The sequence below is a fragment of the Perna viridis genome, chromosome 11 (assembly GCF_037379345.1).
Source record: "Perna viridis isolate PV_CMFRI_1.1 ecotype Kerala chromosome 11, ASM3737934v1, whole genome shotgun sequence".
Taxonomy (NCBI): domain Eukaryota; kingdom Metazoa; phylum Mollusca; class Bivalvia; order Mytilida; family Mytilidae; genus Perna; species Perna viridis.
In genome coordinates this window covers 34,180,577-34,201,241 of record NC_142455.1, presented here as the reverse complement: position 1 = coordinate 34,201,241, position 20,665 = coordinate 34,180,577, and the positions used below count along the sequence as shown (strand labels likewise).

The window sequence follows — 20,665 nt, the reverse complement described above, 5'->3', positions numbered from 1 at the left end:
TTCTTTTGTTCTTTTGTTTTTGTTTTCATTTCCTTCAGTTATTCAATGCTCCACAAAATATTAATAATCAATGATAATATAAGTAAAAATATATTAACCTCAGTAGGAAGAAACTTCAAAATGTTGTTGAATGTAATGTAAGAATGCAAATTCTATAATTGATTTATAATTGATTAGTGTTAGTTAAACAACACAGAAAAAACTCTCAAAATGTCCGATTCCACTCTGCATCAAAATTCGGAATAAAACAAGCTCTATGTTAAGTTCCAAGTCTATTATAGTTTGCTATTGAACTGTGTTGGGACCGGTTCCTTAAACTTTGTTTCGATTGTCAGTTATCTTAAGTAGTTGAACTCAACACAGCCAGTATGTTTAATGTATAACTTGATATATGTTATTATAGATAAAGTTTGTGTTAGAGTAGGTGTTGAAAAGTCCAATTTGATCATAATATTTGTTCACATAAAAGGTTACCAATGTCTTTATCAGTGTTTACCGTGCTATGATGACTACTTAAATGTGCAAGATAAAAATATTCACTTTTAAATGTTTTAAAAATGTTTTAATAAATCAGATTTTTATTATCATTTTAAGAAACACTGTTAATCTTGTATACTAATGTACTTATATAACTGTGAACTGAGTGCAGTATATCATTTCATTTATACTATAACTTGTTCTTTGTCATAAATTAAGTTTCCAGATCCAGGTACATTGCATTCGGAGCAACCCGATGAGGTCTATATAGATAAACAAATCCAATATAAACTTTCAAAAAAATCCAGGGAGAAAGATCAGACAGGAAAAACAGACACAGCAAAGAAATAAAATAACCAAAATAATACGTACAAACTAATAATTTGCTGTACTTGTGTATAATAATATTTTGGGGCCAGCTGTAGTCTGCCCTGTGGTATAAGTGTTCCCTCGTCATTCAGTGAATATTAATTGATGACCATGAGCTGGCAATTTTCATGCCGTTGGGGTTGTTGTCTCTGACATATTCACCATTCACATCCTCGTAATATTCTATGTGATTTGTTTTCGTTGAAGATTATCCGTATTAGTTTTTATTTGTACCATTGCCATTTGGTTAACCTACAAGCTTGTATACTATTTATTTATTTGTGACAATTTTTAGACTCATTAAGTGTAAGTGTTTATAAAAATCAGGCACAATATAAAAATAAAATCAGAAATATACACCGATTTGACAATATAATTTCACTCTGTTTGAAAAGACCATTATTTGATATCTACCTCTGGATTTGCACAGAATTTTTGTCATTAGAATGTTAGAAAAATGAGGTTATTGACAGTGTTATCTGCCCTTGAAATTTTTATTTTCAGTGCATTTTAATGCAATGAAATTGAAATTCAATTTACCAAAATGATATGGTAAATATTGCCCTTTTCCCTTGATTCTGATAGTGTAAATAGTCTAAACTTTCAAAACGGTATCTTTTATACCATGTTTCACACACTACCCGAGTTTTACACGGACTAACACTTTTAATATTTTATCTTCGTTTTTAATTAATGAACGTGTACGGCACTTTCTCAGTATTTAAGAAGTATAGGGTACATTTGTGGCGACAAATAATTTTCTGTCATCTTTTTTATTCTCAGTTATGAGATTTACCAATTCAGGGGAGGTGGGGAATAGAAGGTAGACCCACCCTTATCGACCGATGACATGGCCAATTCTATTGCCCAATAATGCAAACTTGCTTTCACAGATATCATCAGTTGTGAATACACTCCTTCAGTATTTTGTAACTCTCAAAGGACTTACAACACAAACTTCCTTCATTCCTGCATAAACAAACCCTGGACTTCAATACATAGGAATGATAGCAGCGAGTAAGCTTATACTTGTTACAGGTCTATATTCAGAACTGGCTAAACCAATAGTGCCTCGTCATCTCGTGACGTATTTCAATGTAGAAGGTCTTACTCTTATATAATTTTCTCATTCGTAATTTTTTCATTAACAAAATACTTAATTTTTTAACGTATCATATCAATTTGAAAAGTACTTTTAAGGGGATTTGAATTCCAACTATCTCTCATTCAAGGTATAATGCTAGCTACAGACACATTCACCGGTAAAAACAAATATGAATACAAAAATAGTTAAGATTATATATCTGTTTATTAATAATTTCAAACTTGCATTAATAACATGGGCACATTTTGATAAGTTTAGAGATAGGTCAATGCGTCTAAAAATATGAAAATATGTATAAAATTACAATGACGGACACATTTCTTTTATGTGCGTAAATTCAATATAAACTTTAAGTTTATATGGTCAGTAGTCTTACAATATCATAATACGTTGTTTTTGTTGGGCGTAAAAACGCCATGTCATGTACTACGCTAGCCACAATAACGATCTGTTAACAAATACATTGAAAAGATACCAGAATCAAGTTTTTTTTCCTCTACAATCCTCCTTCGTAAAGTAATCCTAAAAGGAAAGGATACACACATAGTTGATATAAACAATACATCGATTTCAATACAACTCTAATACATTGTAGAATTCATACCACAATATTAACAAAATTTACATGTACGTGTAAGTTAAGTGTTGGTTGCTTTTATAAAAGACCGATCTTTCGACGGATGGGCCGGCAGGGTGTTTGTAGAGAAGTAGAGGGCTTACGATAGCGGGTACTCTACCATCCTATTGTGGTAGGACAGTGGTTAGACATTCGTTATTAAATGATGTTAGTCTTTGAGAAGAAGAGGAGAGTGTATGGACATTTTGAGACTTTATAACTAATATTTTATTATGTGAACTTTTGATTAAATTAATATGTATAAGGGGTAAAACAACTATACAAAATATGAGAACAGGTACAAAATAACTCCCAATACTCCCAATACATAATAAAATATCAGTTATAAAGTCTCCAAATGTCCATACACTCTCCTCCTCTTCTCAAAGACTAACATCATTTAATCAAGAATGTCTAACCACTGTCCTATCACACTATATCTTTCGACGGACTTGCTATTACTGTAGACTTATCAAAACACTGATTTACAAAATCAGCCTACATATATTTGCACATTACATTATGATTCTCTTCGTTTTATTACGTATACAAATGATGTGCCTTTTGAAACATTTTATAAAAACATAATAGACTCATGGACTAGCTGAAATTCATCACCAAACACATTCGGTCATTTGTAAACTGGGTCAAAACGTGTCATCTTAAATCCACTTGTTTGTCAGAGTGGAAATATCAAGTAATTCAAACAAGGAATATATACTATACTATTATGAGTGTAGGTATGATTAAGTTTATATATTTAAGGTCGCAAAGAGATACATAAAATGGCTAAGATTTGTATCACTGCTCAAAGAATACCTTCAGACTAACAACTTGTAATATATTTCAATGCTTTGTTTTGTAATGAAGATCTTGACTAATTTTATTACTAGGTATAATTCAACGACCGAAGAAATCAGATTTTTGTAGGTCAATAACTAATTCGGGTTCACTTGATTTCCCTTTCGAACTTTTCTGGTAATAAAATGCATATGTATTTTAAAGAGCATGGCGATATTTTTATTGGGGGTTATTTTAACCATCTTCGTTCTGCTTTAAGTGTAAGTGTTTGTAGGAATCAGGCAAAATGGGAAAAACCATAAACCTGCATGTCGAAAACCTTCCGATCTGACAATGAAATTTCACGCAAGAATGCTTTCTCGATTTCCAAAGACCACTATTTCATCTTTGCATCACTGGATTTTGTTAAGAAATATTTCAATAGAATGTTAGAACAATGAGGTTTTTGACAGTTATCTGCAATTGAAATGTCCATTTTCAATACATTTCAATGAAATTATAACTCAATGCACCAACATGATACATTGTATTGCATAGTATTGTCATTTTTCTTGATTATGATGGTGCAAATAGTGGAAGAGTAATCAGGGCATCCAAAGCTATAGCGGTAATCAAAATAATGTAATCCAGGGACAAAGACCAGACATGGAAAACAGACACACACAACAAAGAACACAAAGTAACTAAAATCATACATACAAAGTAACAAAAGCAAATGAGCAACTCGGACTCTACTAAAACCTGGAAGCATGGACCAGGTGCACCGGTAGGGTAAGCGTCCTCTGCTTTTCTAGAAACACCCGCCGAGTTGCTCATAAAAAGTAAAGTCCGGGGTAGACGAAAGAGGAAAGGGAAATTATGACGCGTTGAACAAATCATGGCGCAGATGGATACACTGTAACGATCCAGGAGTTCATGATGACGACCATAAAACTTTTGTAGTTATGACTTCAATCTTGTAGCTACATAACCCTTTTCTAGAAGCCTATTTGTTAGAAATATAGTGCGATACAAAAAGTCTGCGTAGTTTCGGCAAGCTCTGGCATAACGTATGAGTTGTGATATGAACACTCCATACGCTGGTGTTGAAGGGATGTTGCCAGAGATGAAAGGAAAGTTGACAATTCTGAATGAAATGTCATCACGTTTGTCTCAAAGTTTGGTTAAAAGTTTTCCTTTACCATTGATTTCAAAGTATCTGTAGTATCCTTTATCCCAAGTCCTTTAGGGTAGATCCGATGTATCAAATTCCGAAATTAGGGTTTTTTAAAGATAATACGTCATCTATATAGCGGAAACTGAGAAAAGAGGATCTAGCTAAACGATATTCCTTCTTTTGGATCAGATCAGCTATAAAGTCAGCCTCATAATAGTGTAGGAATAGGTCAGCAAGTAGAGGAGCACAATTTGTTCCAATTGGAATGCCGACCGTTTGTTGAAAAACGCGTCCACCACACTTGACATCTTTGTTATCGATTGAAAATTCCAGTATTTTGTAAACATTTTCTTCTGTATATTTGGACGATGATTCGGAATTATTTCTCACAAAATATGAAGAATTTCTACCAGTATGAGATGTGGGGAATAGAAGTTCACAGTGTTGAATAATCATAGGTTAAATGCTATTACATTCTGATAACAGTCTTCAACTGATTGTCTCCAAAGATCTTTCGAATTTTTCAGGATCCACACTGAATTTATACCACTACGGGAGTAACAAGCGTTATGGTAGGACTGCAGACCCTCTCTGACAGCGTCAAATTACACTGTCAAAATGATGCGGTTTTTTCATACCATGTTTCATCTACTGCCTAATTCTTACAGAGACTGACACTTAATTAGGAAATTCTTCTTTCATACCGACCAAATAGAGTTCCATTCTAAGATATCCCAAAGTAACAACCAATCCATGCATGCAATAGTATTTAGGTTAATGACAAAATGGGCTGAAATTTTTACCTGAAATACAAGCTGTTGTGAAACAGGCAATATTACCAGCGATCATTGCACGAACAATAACCTGTGATAAATCACTTCTCCGTGATGGAGCCATAGCTCCCAAAGCACCGAGTTGTATACCAATAGATCCAATATTCGAAAAACCACAGAGAGCATACGTCGAAATTACCACAGATCTGTCCTGTAAAATAAGATAGTTGCACCTCAAGAAAACTACTACAAACATTATAATTATTGGATTGTTGGATTTACAATAAAATTTCAATACAATTGCCAGTGTAAATCGGTGTGTGCAAAACAAAGGAGTTTTTTTTTTTTTTTTTTTTTATCTATTAACGGTATTGATATGATCAAGCTCTTATAAAGGAGTTAATGAGTTAGTATACATATGCTATTATTGAAAAGACTTTGCCAATTAGGGAAGGAGCTATTTGTACTCAAACAACAATTGACTTCATAATGCACGATTATATTGTTATATTGTTGATTCACCACCAAATGTAATATGCGATACTTCCTATAAAACACATTGTTTGTCTGTGTTAAAAGTTTAAACAACCATCTCCTATCTGTATACGTCATTTCCGATATAAAAATAATTTTGAAATATACGACTTACCTCCATCAATCCTCTCTCTAAAGTAATATTCATGAAATCATATTTGATATCATCTCCGTCGTAATGCCACGTTGAGTTATAAATCGAGCTGTTGTACAGTTCTTCGTACCAAGTCAAATTTTTCCTGTTGTTTATGTATTTAGCAAGTTCTGTGTAAGCAACAAATTCATTGAAGAATGTCTTAATTCCTATGAGCTCAGCTACTTTCCGACAATCAACATTTTCAATACCCATAAGAAAAGCAAGAGGATAAAACACGTATGAACATATGTACTGGAAGAAAAAAAAAAACAAACAATATAAAACAAGGGCGAAATATGTGTAGCAGATTATTTGAGTTCAAGTCAGATGTGAAATGATAGCAATACAAGTGAAAAAAACATAAACAAGAAAACAAAGATAACAGGCAAATAAACAAACACACACCATGAAAGATAAAACAACTTAATAGCAACAACATTTCATCAACATTAGAACTAAAACAAGATAAACGTTTTATTTATCAATAAAAGAAATCGAACGAAACACAAGAGATAAATTTAGATAAAGCAGGTTCTATATGCTATAACACTATTCAACAAGAGGATGTAGCAGAGGGGAAGATCCAGAAATTTTGAAAAAAGGATTGCTAGGATATTATTTACAATGATTTTTTGTCCATTTTACGCATGAAAATGACAAAATATCCAACAAAAGCGGGATACCAGCCCCCTGCACCCCCTGGAAGAGAGATCTAAACAATTGATGTTGGAATCTACTTGTAGACGCCAAGAGCTTGTCTCCGTAACAAGATGTAATCATTTAGAATCAGACAGATTATGCAGTTTGATTCAGCACCGCAGTTTTTCATTCATGATACATTTTGCTATTTAAGTGTAGTAACATTTTAATGGCATTTGTTTTTGCTATGGTGAATACGTACCTGAAAAGTAAGGTATTCGTAGCTTGGTGGCCTCATACCAACTCTTTCTCCAAACCACCTCAAAGTTGCATTAACAAACCCAAGCAAAGAGATGAACGCAATTATATTCACTGCTATGTTGGCTACCAATTTGATAGAATTTGTGGCGCCAGATGATGCCGCTTCTATCACATTGCGTTCTGTTCTGGAACATAAAAAGAGGATGGGACGTATATACATGTACTTGCATATCGAAAGTAGTTTATTTGTTAATATCCTTTTTGACACGAATTAAGTTTATCTTTATTAAAAACGTAATTGATTAATTTTCTGTAATTGTAGATTATACATAATATGATTTGTTTGTTGAATTTTTGTTTAATAAAGGCCATATTTCAGTAATTGTATTGCTTTCCTTATCCGGATGCAATTCATTATATATGCAAAAGAAAATAAAAATTGCTCGGACGAATCAGACAAAATCTAAAAAATCAGGAATATGCATGTCAAATCCCCATTGATCTGACAATATAATATCACATTCAGATCCCTAGTCACGTGTCACTACCCCATGAACGCTACGTGCTTGCATTCTTTGAAATGATTACTAGTCGCGATCACCTACCACGAAACCACCCAGACGATCCTTATTATAAGGGATTATTCGTCGATTTTTTTTCTTTCTATCTATTATGGTTTTAGCGATTTTTTTGTCTTTTGTGGTCTCAAAACAAATTGCGTATTACCAATTTTTTACTGCAATTAACGTATTATCGTTAAACAATCCTAGTTTCTGAGATTTGATACATCGCATCTCTCCCAAAGAACTTGAGATAAAGGATACTACGGACTTTGTGAAATCAGCCTCATATCTTGACCTACACTTAGAGATCGATGGTGAAGGAAAATTAATGAGGAAACTTTACGACAAACGTGATGACTTTTTATTCAAAATTGTCAACTTTCCTTTCATCGGTGGCAACATCCCTTCAGCACCTGCGTATGGAATATTCATATCACAACTCATACATTATACCAGAGCTTGTCGTCCGTAACTACGCAAATGTTTTGGATCGCGCTAGACTTCTGACAATTAGGCTTCTGGAACAGGGTTATGTTGCTCAAAGATTGAAGTCATCACTACAGAAGTTTTATGGTCGTCATCATGAACTCGTGGATCGTTACGGTGTATCCATCTGCAACACGAAAATTGATTTTTTTCAACTTGTCAAAGCTTTCTTTTCCTCTTTCCTCTACCCCGGACATAACTATGTTATGAGCAATTCGACTGGTGTTTTTAGAAAAAACAGAGGACGCTTACCCTACCGGTACACCTGGTCCATGGTCCCAGTTTTTATTTAAGTCCGAGTTGCTCATTTACTTTTGTTACCTTGTTTGTATTATTTTAGTTACTTTATGTTCTTTGTCGTGTTTGTCTGTTTTCCATGCCTGGTCTTTTTCCCTGGATTACATTCTTTTGATTTCCCCTAGAATCGTGGTTCGCCTGGTTACTCTTTCGATCGAAAGGACGGACACTTCAGTAATGCTCTTCAAGCCAAGGAAGGAAGAGCATCTTTTATTTTTCTCTCTATCCCCACTGTTTATGAGATAATATCTCGGAATAAGTGGTTTCAACCCTATATCCTATATATCATAGACATTGCGATCGTATTTGTTGCCCTACCAGTATAAATCGACATACTTTTTTAGTAAACATCTTTGAATAGCTGGTGACAAGAATGATTTCAGGGGAGAAGATTTCTTAAAATGATTAACGACAATTAAAGACGACACCGAACGCTTAGCAGTGAAATAGTCCCAGATGAGCTCCATTTGTACATGTGATAAGATAAGTAAGGAAAAGAAAGAAAACAAGCCACAGTGAATATCAAAGTTAACCTTCTCTATAATTGCGGAGGTTCTTTAAGAATACAATTATGTGATTTCCCTTCCAAGGTTTACACCAAGGAATTTATAAAATACTATTTCTCTTGTATTATAATTGTATGTAAGTGTTTATAATATTTTGATGGTAAACGCTATCTTTTTCTTTAGTGTATACTTTGCTTGTATTTTAACAGCAAGTACATACCCTTTCTCCATATTGTACACATCTTTACTTTTTGCTCTGATCGTTTCTGTTTCAGGCCAGAAAAGTTTGGACATTGCTAGAGCCGCCGGTGCCGACATGACGGATGCAGATAATAAATGATTAGCAGGAACCTTAAAAAAATAGAAAATAGTTTGAGAATTTTGAATTATCTCCCGTCTTCTTTTATTTGTGAAATCTGTATCGACTACAATTAGTTGATAAGTTGCATTATGAACCTAATTCATAGGAGATATCTCAGGTAAGTCAGTCGGCAATACCTTGTCAGGTAAGTTCATTTGATTAATGCAAACATGCCCAAACAGGAACAATATTATAATGCTTAGCAAGAATTTACCTGATTAGTTCTTCCGAACGGACACACTATCAATACCAAAGGAATGTTACTGACGATAGTTAATGGCCTGATATACAAGTGTGTGAACATTTGTATACTGTATATCATAATCGGAAAAAACAAATTTTCAAGTTCAAACTTGTGTCCTATCCCTTTTGTGATGTTAAAAGATGTAAGAGGCAGTATTTTTTTAAGAACTAGAAACAGGTCTCTGGTAAGAGGTTGACTTTTTTGTTTGAAATAGAACATGTATTGGTGAATTGCATTAAGGCCAAACAGAATTATACATCTGTTTCCTGTTAGATGTACACAAATGGGTCGGTAGGTCGGGACTTTATTTTATAAATTTATTACTTATTTTTCTCAAATTTCATAGAAAACAACCTAAAAAAATGTCTTATGAACAATTGGGACATTGTGGAAAACGACAATTGACTACAATCTGTATAATGTTGGATCGTATGGTGATTCTCTTTTGTTGTGTGTTAACTTGAAAATAAGTCAGTCAGGAGGGTCACGGTATGAGTCGGTCGGGTAGCAGGAAACATAGATATAATTTTATGTGGCCTAATCATAAATATTCTTGCTCGGTAATTTCCTGTTAAAAAAGATGTCTTTTTATGTGCTTTCAGGACACTTTTTATGTAAAAATACTATGTCGAAAAACAATACATATAAAATAAACTGGTAATGGCAATTTCTATTAAAGCATTTCAACGATATTTCTGTACATAATAAAAACATATATAAATCCTTGTCTCATTTTCATTCATCATGACAACAATCTTAGAAAAAAATATTGAAGATCGCATGAAAATTTTGAATTTGTTGACTGTTTATCTGTTCGTACTCCATAAATGATATAAGCAGCCATCACACTTCCAGCTATTGTTGAAAATCCTCCCGTGCACACAGCATGGATTTCTGATTTCGTCAATTTTTCCATGAACGGTCTTATCATCAGTGGGGCTTCTACCTGAAAAATTACTCGAGCAATTATGTATTGAAACGAGTCAGTACATTTTGTTATATAAGGTACAGACCGTTTTCGTCTTGAGGAAAGGGGTGGAGTATTTTTTGTCAAGTGCAGAAATCGAATATTTATTCAAGAGAAGCTTCAGTAAAAAAATATTATTATTAAATAGTATTTGGTACGGGGCGCCGAATGGGGCTCTTGTACTCAAATTTCAATTTTGTACAGACAAAAGTTAATTTTGCTCAACAAAAATGAATTCAGATTAACAAAATTTATAACATACTACAAATTTTCAATTTTGTGTTACAAAAGCCATTTCTGTGGCACAAAATTCAATTTTGTGAGAAAAAATTCAATTCTGTGTCACAAAAATCAATTTTGTTTCACAAAAGTCAATTTTGTGAGACAAAATTGAATTTTGTCATACAAGTCAATTTTGTATGCAAATTAATTTACAGAATCCTTTGAATGTGCAAATGTAAGAATATTTCTCATTGGATATAGTAATCGCAGTTTTCCGATTACTCCGAGCAACGCAGGACGGTTAAGACCGTTTTAAGTGAAATTAAAAAAAAATCTTTTCAGTTGCATTTTACAGTAAAACTGTTTTGAATTGACTAAAATTGCTATTATACGTTTTCTATGAGATTTGTTTGATAAAACAGGTTTTAAAACATGCCATTTTTCTACTTTCGATTTATTGGGATTTTCCTTGGTAAATCAAGTAATCATTTCCTGACATCTTTTAACTAAACTAGAAAATGCTTTTGCCCTACCTGTTAATCGTAACCAAATTTGTTTAAATTTGTCAGGATAATTTGTATTAATGTATTTGTTCTATATTTTGTTGGGAAAAGAAATGAATCGTCAGATTAGCCAAGAAAAGCACATTAGAAATATGTTGTGGGATGAAATTTGTTAATCTGTCGAAGTCAGCTAAAGATTATTTTGTTCCGCTACAGATACAGACGATTGTTTGGCAGATACAGATAGATTCCTTATTTCATTCCGATTCTATTGATGTATGACACACGTAATTCGGTTGAGTGGAACAGGTCGGGCGAGATGAAAAAACCGACATAGTACGTGTCTAACTTTCGTTTCCCTTTTGTTTACAAGTGCTCAGATGATCTATCTTTAGATTCACAATTAAATGACACAGTTGGTTATATGATTACGATATCCGATATTTTCTTTCACTAATGTGCTTTATTATAACCATGCACATTCGTACCTTATCCACTGTATTGCAGTGAATGCTTTAAGTTTGCAATACACGTATACATGATGCACATTTTGAATTCATTGGCATATCCAAAGGAATTTGTAAACTAATTAACATATAAAATTGATTTTTGTGACACAAAATTGATTTTGATCACAAAAGATCAAGTCCCATTCGATGCACCGTAATTAGGCAATGATCTCAACCTAAATGTGATTTTCGTATCTGTTTACCTAGTCACCTTATTATTTCAGAAATAAATCAGACTCACTTTTATCATTATTTTAGAAGGGGCTGGCGGTTTATGTCGCATTGTTAAATGGCTAGCCCGTACTACAGGTAAAAGTCCATTTTGAAATACATGCCTGTCCCAAGAATATATTTCCAGCTGTGTTGAGAGATTCAGCAGGTGACGTTCCAAGCGAGGTTGCCAGAGCCTTAGCGAGATTGCGTATGATAAACTGCATCACACCGAGGTAATAAAGTATAGAAACTGTAGTACTGAAAAATATCGTTACTGGTAAGACCTAAAACAGAAAAATAAAAATGCATGTATTGTATACTTCAGGTTCATTAGTTATATCATATTTCTAATTCGGTATGTGTGTGTGTGTATGTGTGTTAAACATTTGTTTCAGTATTGATATCACTGTCTATCGTCGCCATTGGATGTAAGTATCTGATATTTGCTCGTAAACACTAAAAACTTTTGTTGTAAATTTTTTGAAAGATATTTTTTGCGTTAAAATTAATGCCTGTATAAAATAAGATTAACGGATACTTTACTTTCATTGCGAAAAAGTGATCAGTATACTTATTTCCAAACACAAATATTGCTCCTTCATCAGCATATGACAAAAATTCCATTAATCGATCACCAAGCCATTGGAAAATATCATATCCTATATCCCATCTCAATATAATTAATGCAAAAATAAACTGTAACATTAGTCCCCAGAACACCGGTCGCCATTTCACCTGCAGAAAACAATTTTGCAGAAGATATTAGTCATGAAACACATATAAGAGAGATGTGGATTCCAAACTAGAGTCTCAGAACTACAGCTTTCAATATTATATTCATCACAAACTTTCTTTTGCTATATATTTTGAAAAGTAGACTGCCACATTTAAAAAAAATTAACAACATCATGTACACGAACCCTTATGCTACTGTATCGCTAACAATCTAAACGCATTTAAAACGTAATTAATGGATGGAACGAATGTATAGCACCTTAAATTACATTGAATTTTGAAAATGAAATACGTTTTAAACAAAATGTACAGGAAGAAACAGCCAGATATACAAATGTAATTTGGTAATGTAACGATGAGGAAAATTGCTGGATCTTCAATGCATGTCTTTTTATTATCTTTCGGTATTATGTCGAGTTGTCTGACTGGTTTGCTCTCGTTCAATTTTGATATTTTGTAATTATAAGAGCATGACTGATAACAAGAGTTCTACTTCTTATTGATTGTTTAACAATGTCTCATTCAATATCTAACTGACAGCTTGTCGTTGCATTATTAACATAGTACTTTTCTTATGACTGCGGGAGTTATCATTAATACTTAGGCTTTACTCTCTTACAAGAATATTATTGTTACAATTTTCCTTTTTAAGACACTTTTGTACATGTAGATCGATCAGTATTTAAACATTCATTATCGGCTACAGTAAATAAGATCATGGCGTTTCGTTTGGACCCGCTCAGACATTGAATAGAATAGTATATGATTGCTCACTTATTTTTCCTAAAAACAATCCGGGACACGAAATTTGATAACGAACATAACGATTGTCGAATGTCCTATGAATGTTGTCGTCAATTCGTCGTACTTCATTGAGTATTTTCATGTTTATGTTCGATAAATTCATAACGTTTGGAACGAATTGCAACGTTGCCGTCTTGTCTTTAAAACATGAAAACTTCTGCATCCGTTTTGCACTCGTTTTGGACTACGGAAATTTGTTGTTCCGGGTTTACCGTGAAATCTATCCTATAGTGGTACTACATGTAGCGAGGTTTTCGTGAATGTGTGATCGACGTATTACAGTACCAATATAGTTAGTACAAATTAACCTATGTTGCCAAATCAGAAGATTTATAACATATTAAAATTAAATTATATGGAAGTGGTCTTACCTCTGCAGGATGTTTTGAAAATACAAATGTTATAAGAACAAAAACAATAGTTCCTGCAAGAGATATCAGGTTTCTTGGTGATTTCATTCCTATTTCAGCAATAATGTAGGCTATCGCAAATATGATCAACCCTCCTGCAAGGCATCGATGTAACCTGTGCAATAACATTTATACATCTTGTGATATAGTATACTAGCAAGAGTTTACTAGCTCTGTTTGTTCGTATTTTTTAAGGACGATAGGAATTTTTCTTTAGTCGTTACAAGAACACTTTCATGCTTTTCAGATAAAAAAAAAATAAATGTCTTGTATAGTTTTTGAAACAATAAATATATCATATAATAAGATGTCAACGTGAGCTTTAAAATTTGCATTTGTTATCTGGTTAGTATTTAGCAAATTCACAACTACTAGTTACAGGTACTAATAGGTTTACAGAACTACATAGCAAATTGATTGGCTCTCTTACTTACGCATGCTACTTGTAAGAGACTAAGTAGTTATATGTCTATCTACTTTGTGCCAAAAAGGGATAGTTTAATTTGAATTATACTTAAGGAACATTCATTTCCAACGTAAAGATTATAAACCGACACTGTAAATAGTGTCGGTAGTAAACCAAACTTACCATGTAGTGATAATCTCCAATCGTTGATTTTTGAAACATGTAGACGGCAATGGAAATTTCGATAATATTGCAAGAGATGTCAAAAACAGTATCACCAGTATTGTTCCGATAAGCAAGGGTACGCTGGTTCCGTACCGAATTCATACAACATCGATTCCACGACATACCAGCAATACAAACCAAACAAAATAAAACCAACTATAACCCATATTACACGACGACTCCTGTTGTAGAAATGTGATAAAGATGATTGAATTGAAGCTAAGACTCCCTTTGATTCTTTGGTATCTATGTTACTCTCATTTGGACTGCAATTTTCGCTATTTCCATTACTCTAAAATGTAAAGCACGAAATCTTAATGGATTGTCTTAACACAATTACAGAACTGATGAAAGCTAGGCAATAGTCAAAAGAATGGTCAAATATAGAGTCTATGTAACAAATGGCAATATCAGAGTGAAAACCGGAAAGTTGTTGGAAATCGCCGTAATAATCGTGACGTGGAACAAACATTTCCGGTATAAATGGTGAGTTTAACCAGTTAGTATAGTGCGCTGTCAAAAGGCAAATGAATGAAAAAAAAAAACCAAACAAACTTTGCAAATGAACTTTATATAAGTATACAAAATTACACACTGCAAAATCATGCAGTGTATAGCAAGGACAATTCTCACCATCACTTAAATGACAACAAATATACAAATATATAATAATGCATGATTATATATACAAATATATAATCATGCATAATGTCGATGGCTATGGAGTACTGTGTGGGCATATTAACAACAAAATAAAAAAGAAAAAAAAGTCTGTAAAACTACACCGAGTCATAAAAGTCAAGTCTGGGGCGTATGAAAGAGGAAAGGAAAACTATGACGCGTTGAACAAATCAGTTTTCATGGTGCAGATTGATACGCCGTAAAAAACCACGAGTTCATGATGACGACCATAAAACGTCTGTAGTTATATCTTCAATCTTGTACGCTGTTCCTGTAGCCTTATTGTAAGAAGTCTAGCGCGACACAAAACGTCTGCAAGCTCTGGCATAACGTATGAGTTGTGATTCGAAAACCCAATACGCAGATACTGAAGGGATGTTGTCGCAGATGACTGGAATGTTGACAATTCTGAATGAAAAGTCATCACGTTTTTCAATACAAGTTTGATCAATAGTTTTCCTTTACCATCGATCTCTAAGTGTAGGTCAAGATATGAGGCTGACTTCACGGTGTCTGTAGTATCCTTTATCTTTGTTATTTGGGGTAGAGCCTTCACGGTGTCTGTAGTAACCTTTATCTTTGTTATTTGGGGTAGATGCAATGTATTAAGTCACCAAAACTAGATTTGTTTAAAGATAATACATTATTTATATAGCGGAAACTGAGATTAAAGGATCTAGCTAAACGATATGCTTTCTTTCGGATCAGATTAGCTATAAGGTGAACCTTATAAAGCTTACAAAATTTCCAAAAACTTCGTTGATTATATTTGCAATGCTGGTTTCACTTTGGAGGGAACATAAGGTTACCTTTCATCAGTAGGGGATTGGTTGATATATTTATATGCGCTTATGTATGTATTAATTATTAAATGCATTCTTCCCATTTTCAGAACGTAGTACGTACACAGGACGTCTACATGCACGAAATACCGTCGAAAAAAAATCTTAATAACATTGGTCTTACCATTTCAACCGAGAAAATCCTTTATTATCTTTCTGCATTTTGTCCTTTTTTAGCCAACGAAAAGTTGATATTTGCTTATAGAATTTTAAACTAAGTCATAAGCATTTTACAATTTCGGAGTATCCGAAACAAACATCAAATCGGGTATTAACAAAAGATACACAGGTATACAAACAATTTTCGATCTCTGATTACATAAAAGTGCTCGAAAAGTTTACACGAAATAATGCATTCTTCTGTCGTTCAGATGACTATATCACAAGTACGACCGTCGTTCCTGTAAGTAACCAATCCAAAAAGCTTATATCTCTAGATGTTATGGTCACGCTATACAAACATTTAAGAAAACGGATATATGACAACACACTAGTGTTTTTCTCAATGGAATCGACAGCGTAAGCCGGTATAATCAAATACGAATTTTCTTGTTAAAAAGCCGCTCATTTGATTATTTTCGTAATCAGATCATGTAGATGCATGGAATCCGAGTGTCATATGGTTATTGTTTGCTCATAGTGATATAGTAATTTTATTACTTCGCATTCAGCTAAAAAATAGCGGACAATTTGTCAAGCACAGACAGTGGGATAAATGCACAAAGGCGTATACAAAATTTTCTTGTACATGTACACACAGGCCTAGGACTGGCATTGAATATAATGGCCCGCATTAATAAACTGTACTTAAGACATGAATCTTATATTTTAATTATTGACAGCTATACAATTGCTGGTTAGTGAAAGCCTTTATTTCCACGTGCAAATAACACACATGTTGTATTTATATATATAGTCCATGCAAACGATTATTATCAGTATACACTTAAAATGTATTGAAACATATGTGCCAAATAATCTTATGTAAAAAGGACCAACCCATCCAAAATTAAAACAATAGATTTTGTTTTGTGTCAGGAAAAACAAAATATTTCAGCAATTGAAGCCATTTCCATATCAACTACAATTCGTCAAATTAGAAGTAGAACCTAATAAGATTGCTATTAAAGGGGAGCAACTCCTAAAAGATTACTTATGAATTGAGGTTACACCGTTTTTGTCGTAAAAGATTTTCACATTTTTCAGAGGAATGTTGACCCTTCAAGAATAGCATGTATCATCATATTATCATGCTCAGATTTACCTCTCACAACCAAAGTGGGTGTTGTAACCATGGGTTTATACAATGTATCTTTCAATGACTGTTTGCAGTATCAGTAGCTAAACATACCTTTCCTGTCGGCAGTCCATCTTCATCGAAATCATAGCCTTTATTATCGTACTGCATTCCACCAACTGGATGGTTTTGATTCCCCTTGTACAAAACGTGGTCTTCCATATTTTTCTGGTGTTAAACGACGATAAATAGACCTCCACCTTGATTAACCTCTTATTATTTATTGTAAACATATTTTAACAAAGTGAAATAATACATTATCTATCTATTTGAAAGTCTTACTGTACATGCAGTTCTATAGGTGATGGATTTTTCTCAATAATGTGTTAAATATATACGAATGCCATTTATAGGTTTGTTTTTGTTTGTTTGTTGGGGTTTAACGTCCGAGCAGCAATTTTTCAGCTATATTCAGACGATGAACATGAAATTGATGATAAAATGAACATGAAATGGTAATGAAATGAAAAAGGATGGGACACAAGGACAATGGGGTCGACAAATTTAGATTGCCACTGGAAATAGAGAGAGGAGGGTAGTGTTGGGCAATTTAGCCTCCTGTGGCGGAGCCCTATGGTTCCTACTCCGGGAGAATACCACAGTAGGGCTCTTTAACATGCGTGGAACGTGGCATCTTTCCCAACACGATGCACCACTATGGGTTGCGGTCAGGTTTTCCGTATTATAGCCTGACAACCCCAGCATGCAACGCGCCAGGGGTACCCCATTCCACCATCTGGGGCACACATCCCAGTTGCTCTGTGGGCAGAGCGCCCTAGCCCCTAACATCCGGACCTGCACTGGGCCATTTATAGGTAGCTAGAATTATTTGAACATAAATGCAAACTTCTCTGCTTTGTACATGTAGCTCATTCATTTGATTTGTGTGACATTGTACATACTAGGGTCTTTCCTCACCCCTCCTTTTGATTTAAAACATATTGCTTACAGTCTACGTTTATTAACTGACTACATTTCAGATTTCAGTGAACGTTTATATTTACAATAGTGTCCCCCGGATATGACATGTCAAAAAGACCCACATAGATCCATTTTGTCAGCCACATATCTGTTCTTGATTTTACTTCCTTGTTCCATATATAAGTATAAAAGAACCCATACATACATATAAGAAGACCATTTGTCTTAGTCCTCAGTTGTAGGGAGAGTGGGATCTGTGCCACAAATCATTTCGATTAAATATTCACATTTCAGCCTCATACCCCGACCTACACTTAGAAATCGATGGTAAAGGAAACTATTGACCAAATTTTACGACAAACGTGATGACTTTTCATTCAGAATTGTCAACTTTCCTTTCATCTGTGGCAACATCCCTTCAGCACCTGCGTATGGAGTGTTCGTATCGCAACTCATACGTTATGCAGGAGCTTGCCGAAACTACACGGACGTTTTGTATCGCGCTAGAACTCTAACAAATAGGCTTCTGAAACAGGGTTATGTTGCTACAAGTCATCACTACAGAAGTTTTATGGTCGTCACCATAAACTCGTGGATCGTTATGGTGTATCCATCTGCACCATGAAAACTGATTATTTCAACGGGTCAAAGTTTTCCTTTCCTCGTTTGTCTACCCAGGACTTGACTTTTTATGAACAACTCGGCGGGTGTTTCTAGAAAAGCAGAGAACGCTTACCCTACCGGTGCACCTGGTCCATGCTCCCAGTTTTTAGTTAAATCCGAGTTGCCTATTTGCTTTTGCTACTTTGTATATATGATTTTAGTTACTTTATTATCTTTGTCTTTTTTCCATGTCTCGTATTTGTCCCAGGATTACAATCTTTTGATTACCACTATGACCTTGGTTCCCTTGATTACTCTTTAATCAAAGTGTCGTCCGTTAATTGCATTACTGTAACGACAGTTGTTCGGTTTTCGACGAAGTGTGAGCTGTGAGCTAATCAGAACCGTAGGCTATTGACTCTATTTATTTGTTGCGTGTTGTATAAAACAATTTCTAGTTATGTAACAGTACTTTGATTTGTCGGTAATTTTAGATTGATGTGACGTTTTCAAAAGTATTCATGTTCAACACAAATATGTAACGTAATTGAGAGGTGTATCGGATAAGATTACAAGTACCTTTATGGATAGACCATGGAAACAATCTTTCAGTTAACGTTATATATCGAACCTACGACGAAAAACATATATCAGTAATTTACTGTTATTATTATTATAATTAATCATGTTTTCGTTAATTATGCTTACAATATTTGGTACATGTATCACATTTCAGACCAATACCATGAAACAGAAACCTGTCATCCAAATTATGAGAAAAATGCCTGATTTGTTTAATTTACTGAAAAATACATCTGTGGCATATTAAATAGCAAACAATAAAAAACAAAAACAAACAAACAACAACAAACAAACAAAATATATAAGAAATCAAGAAGTTTTCTTGGCCATCTATTATGACTTCATAAATCAACAAATAGCAATACTGTTAATATAAGTTGGTTAAGGAATAAAAATAAACAAGTCTTACCTTTAGGTTAGTATACTTCTCTGTTCAAGATTGTATTACAAATAAATCAGGAAGTAAATATTTGAGTTCCCAAAGAGCTTGGTAGATAGTGTTTCGTAAGATTAAATGGAAAGATAATTAGCTCGACAAACTGATATGAACATTTTTCTGTTCTTATCATTGAAGACCCCGGTACAATATGATACACGCTGAAAATCTTACATCATAGATCAAGTAATTATGATATATGAATATCAACGAATATCAACATGCTACTTAATTGAACAAAAACATCCATTTTTAAAAATGCACGTTACATTTTTTATCCACATGTGAATATAAATGTCATGCGCAGATCGCAATGTTCATCAAATGAATTACAGTGAAAGTTTAAATTCGCATGAGTTGCTGCATACATGTATGATGCAAACCCTGTAAACTGATAGGAAAACAGTTTTTTTTCTTTTTCATTGTAAAGTAATTTCCATTGGGCTCGCTCTCTTCTATCAGAGGTATAATAATTTTTGTTGTTGATTTGATTAACTGATGTATGTTTCTATTATTTATATAGACATATTTGAAAAAAATAGGCGTAGCTGTATTTGGGTGTCTAAATTGAGTATTATTCATACTATAATAAATTGCAATAAAAAGATAACATATGTTTATTTGTGAGACCGTCAAAAGGGAATTTTATCGCTCAGACGATGAATCCGCCTTTAACACAAATATAATGCATGATAAAGTTGTAGATGCATGACAGACTTAATTTAGCCTACTGGTACATGCACATAATTTGCAGCTTTGAGACTCATCATTAGATGTCCGAAATATTAAAACGGTAAACATGTGAACACATACATGCAACGTTTTTTTTTTTTTTATCGAAATAACACCATACATGTAGCTGTTTCAAAAAAGAGTAGGTTATCAAGAGTTCTATATCAATCCCTTAGAGATATAGAGATTCGGTTTTCGGGGTCAGTGTTTGAATATTGGAAATGAGTATTTTACCTAATTATATAATAAGTAC

General features: G+C 33.7%; 1 protein-coding gene across 1 annotated transcript; it reads right to left on the bottom strand.

Annotated features, from left to right (window-relative positions):
* Window positions 1–2,136: 2,136 nt before the first annotated feature.
* On the bottom strand, window positions 2,137–19,806 carry LOC148603834 (solute carrier family 28 member 3-like). The gene is given in 14 exon segments (XM_088551660.1): window positions 2,137–2,473; window positions 5,328–5,508; window positions 5,947–6,219; window positions 6,869–7,052; window positions 8,940–9,070; window positions 10,145–10,270; window positions 11,861–12,022; window positions 12,282–12,473; window positions 13,649–13,802; window positions 14,277–14,394; window positions 14,397–14,610; window positions 17,193–17,306; window positions 19,242–19,293; window positions 19,654–19,806. Coding segments are annotated over 12 exon segments (1,869 nt in total). The 5' UTR covers window positions 17,301–17,306; window positions 19,242–19,293; window positions 19,654–19,806; the 3' UTR covers window positions 2,137–2,447.
* Between the last annotated feature and the right edge of the window lie 859 nt (window positions 19,807–20,665).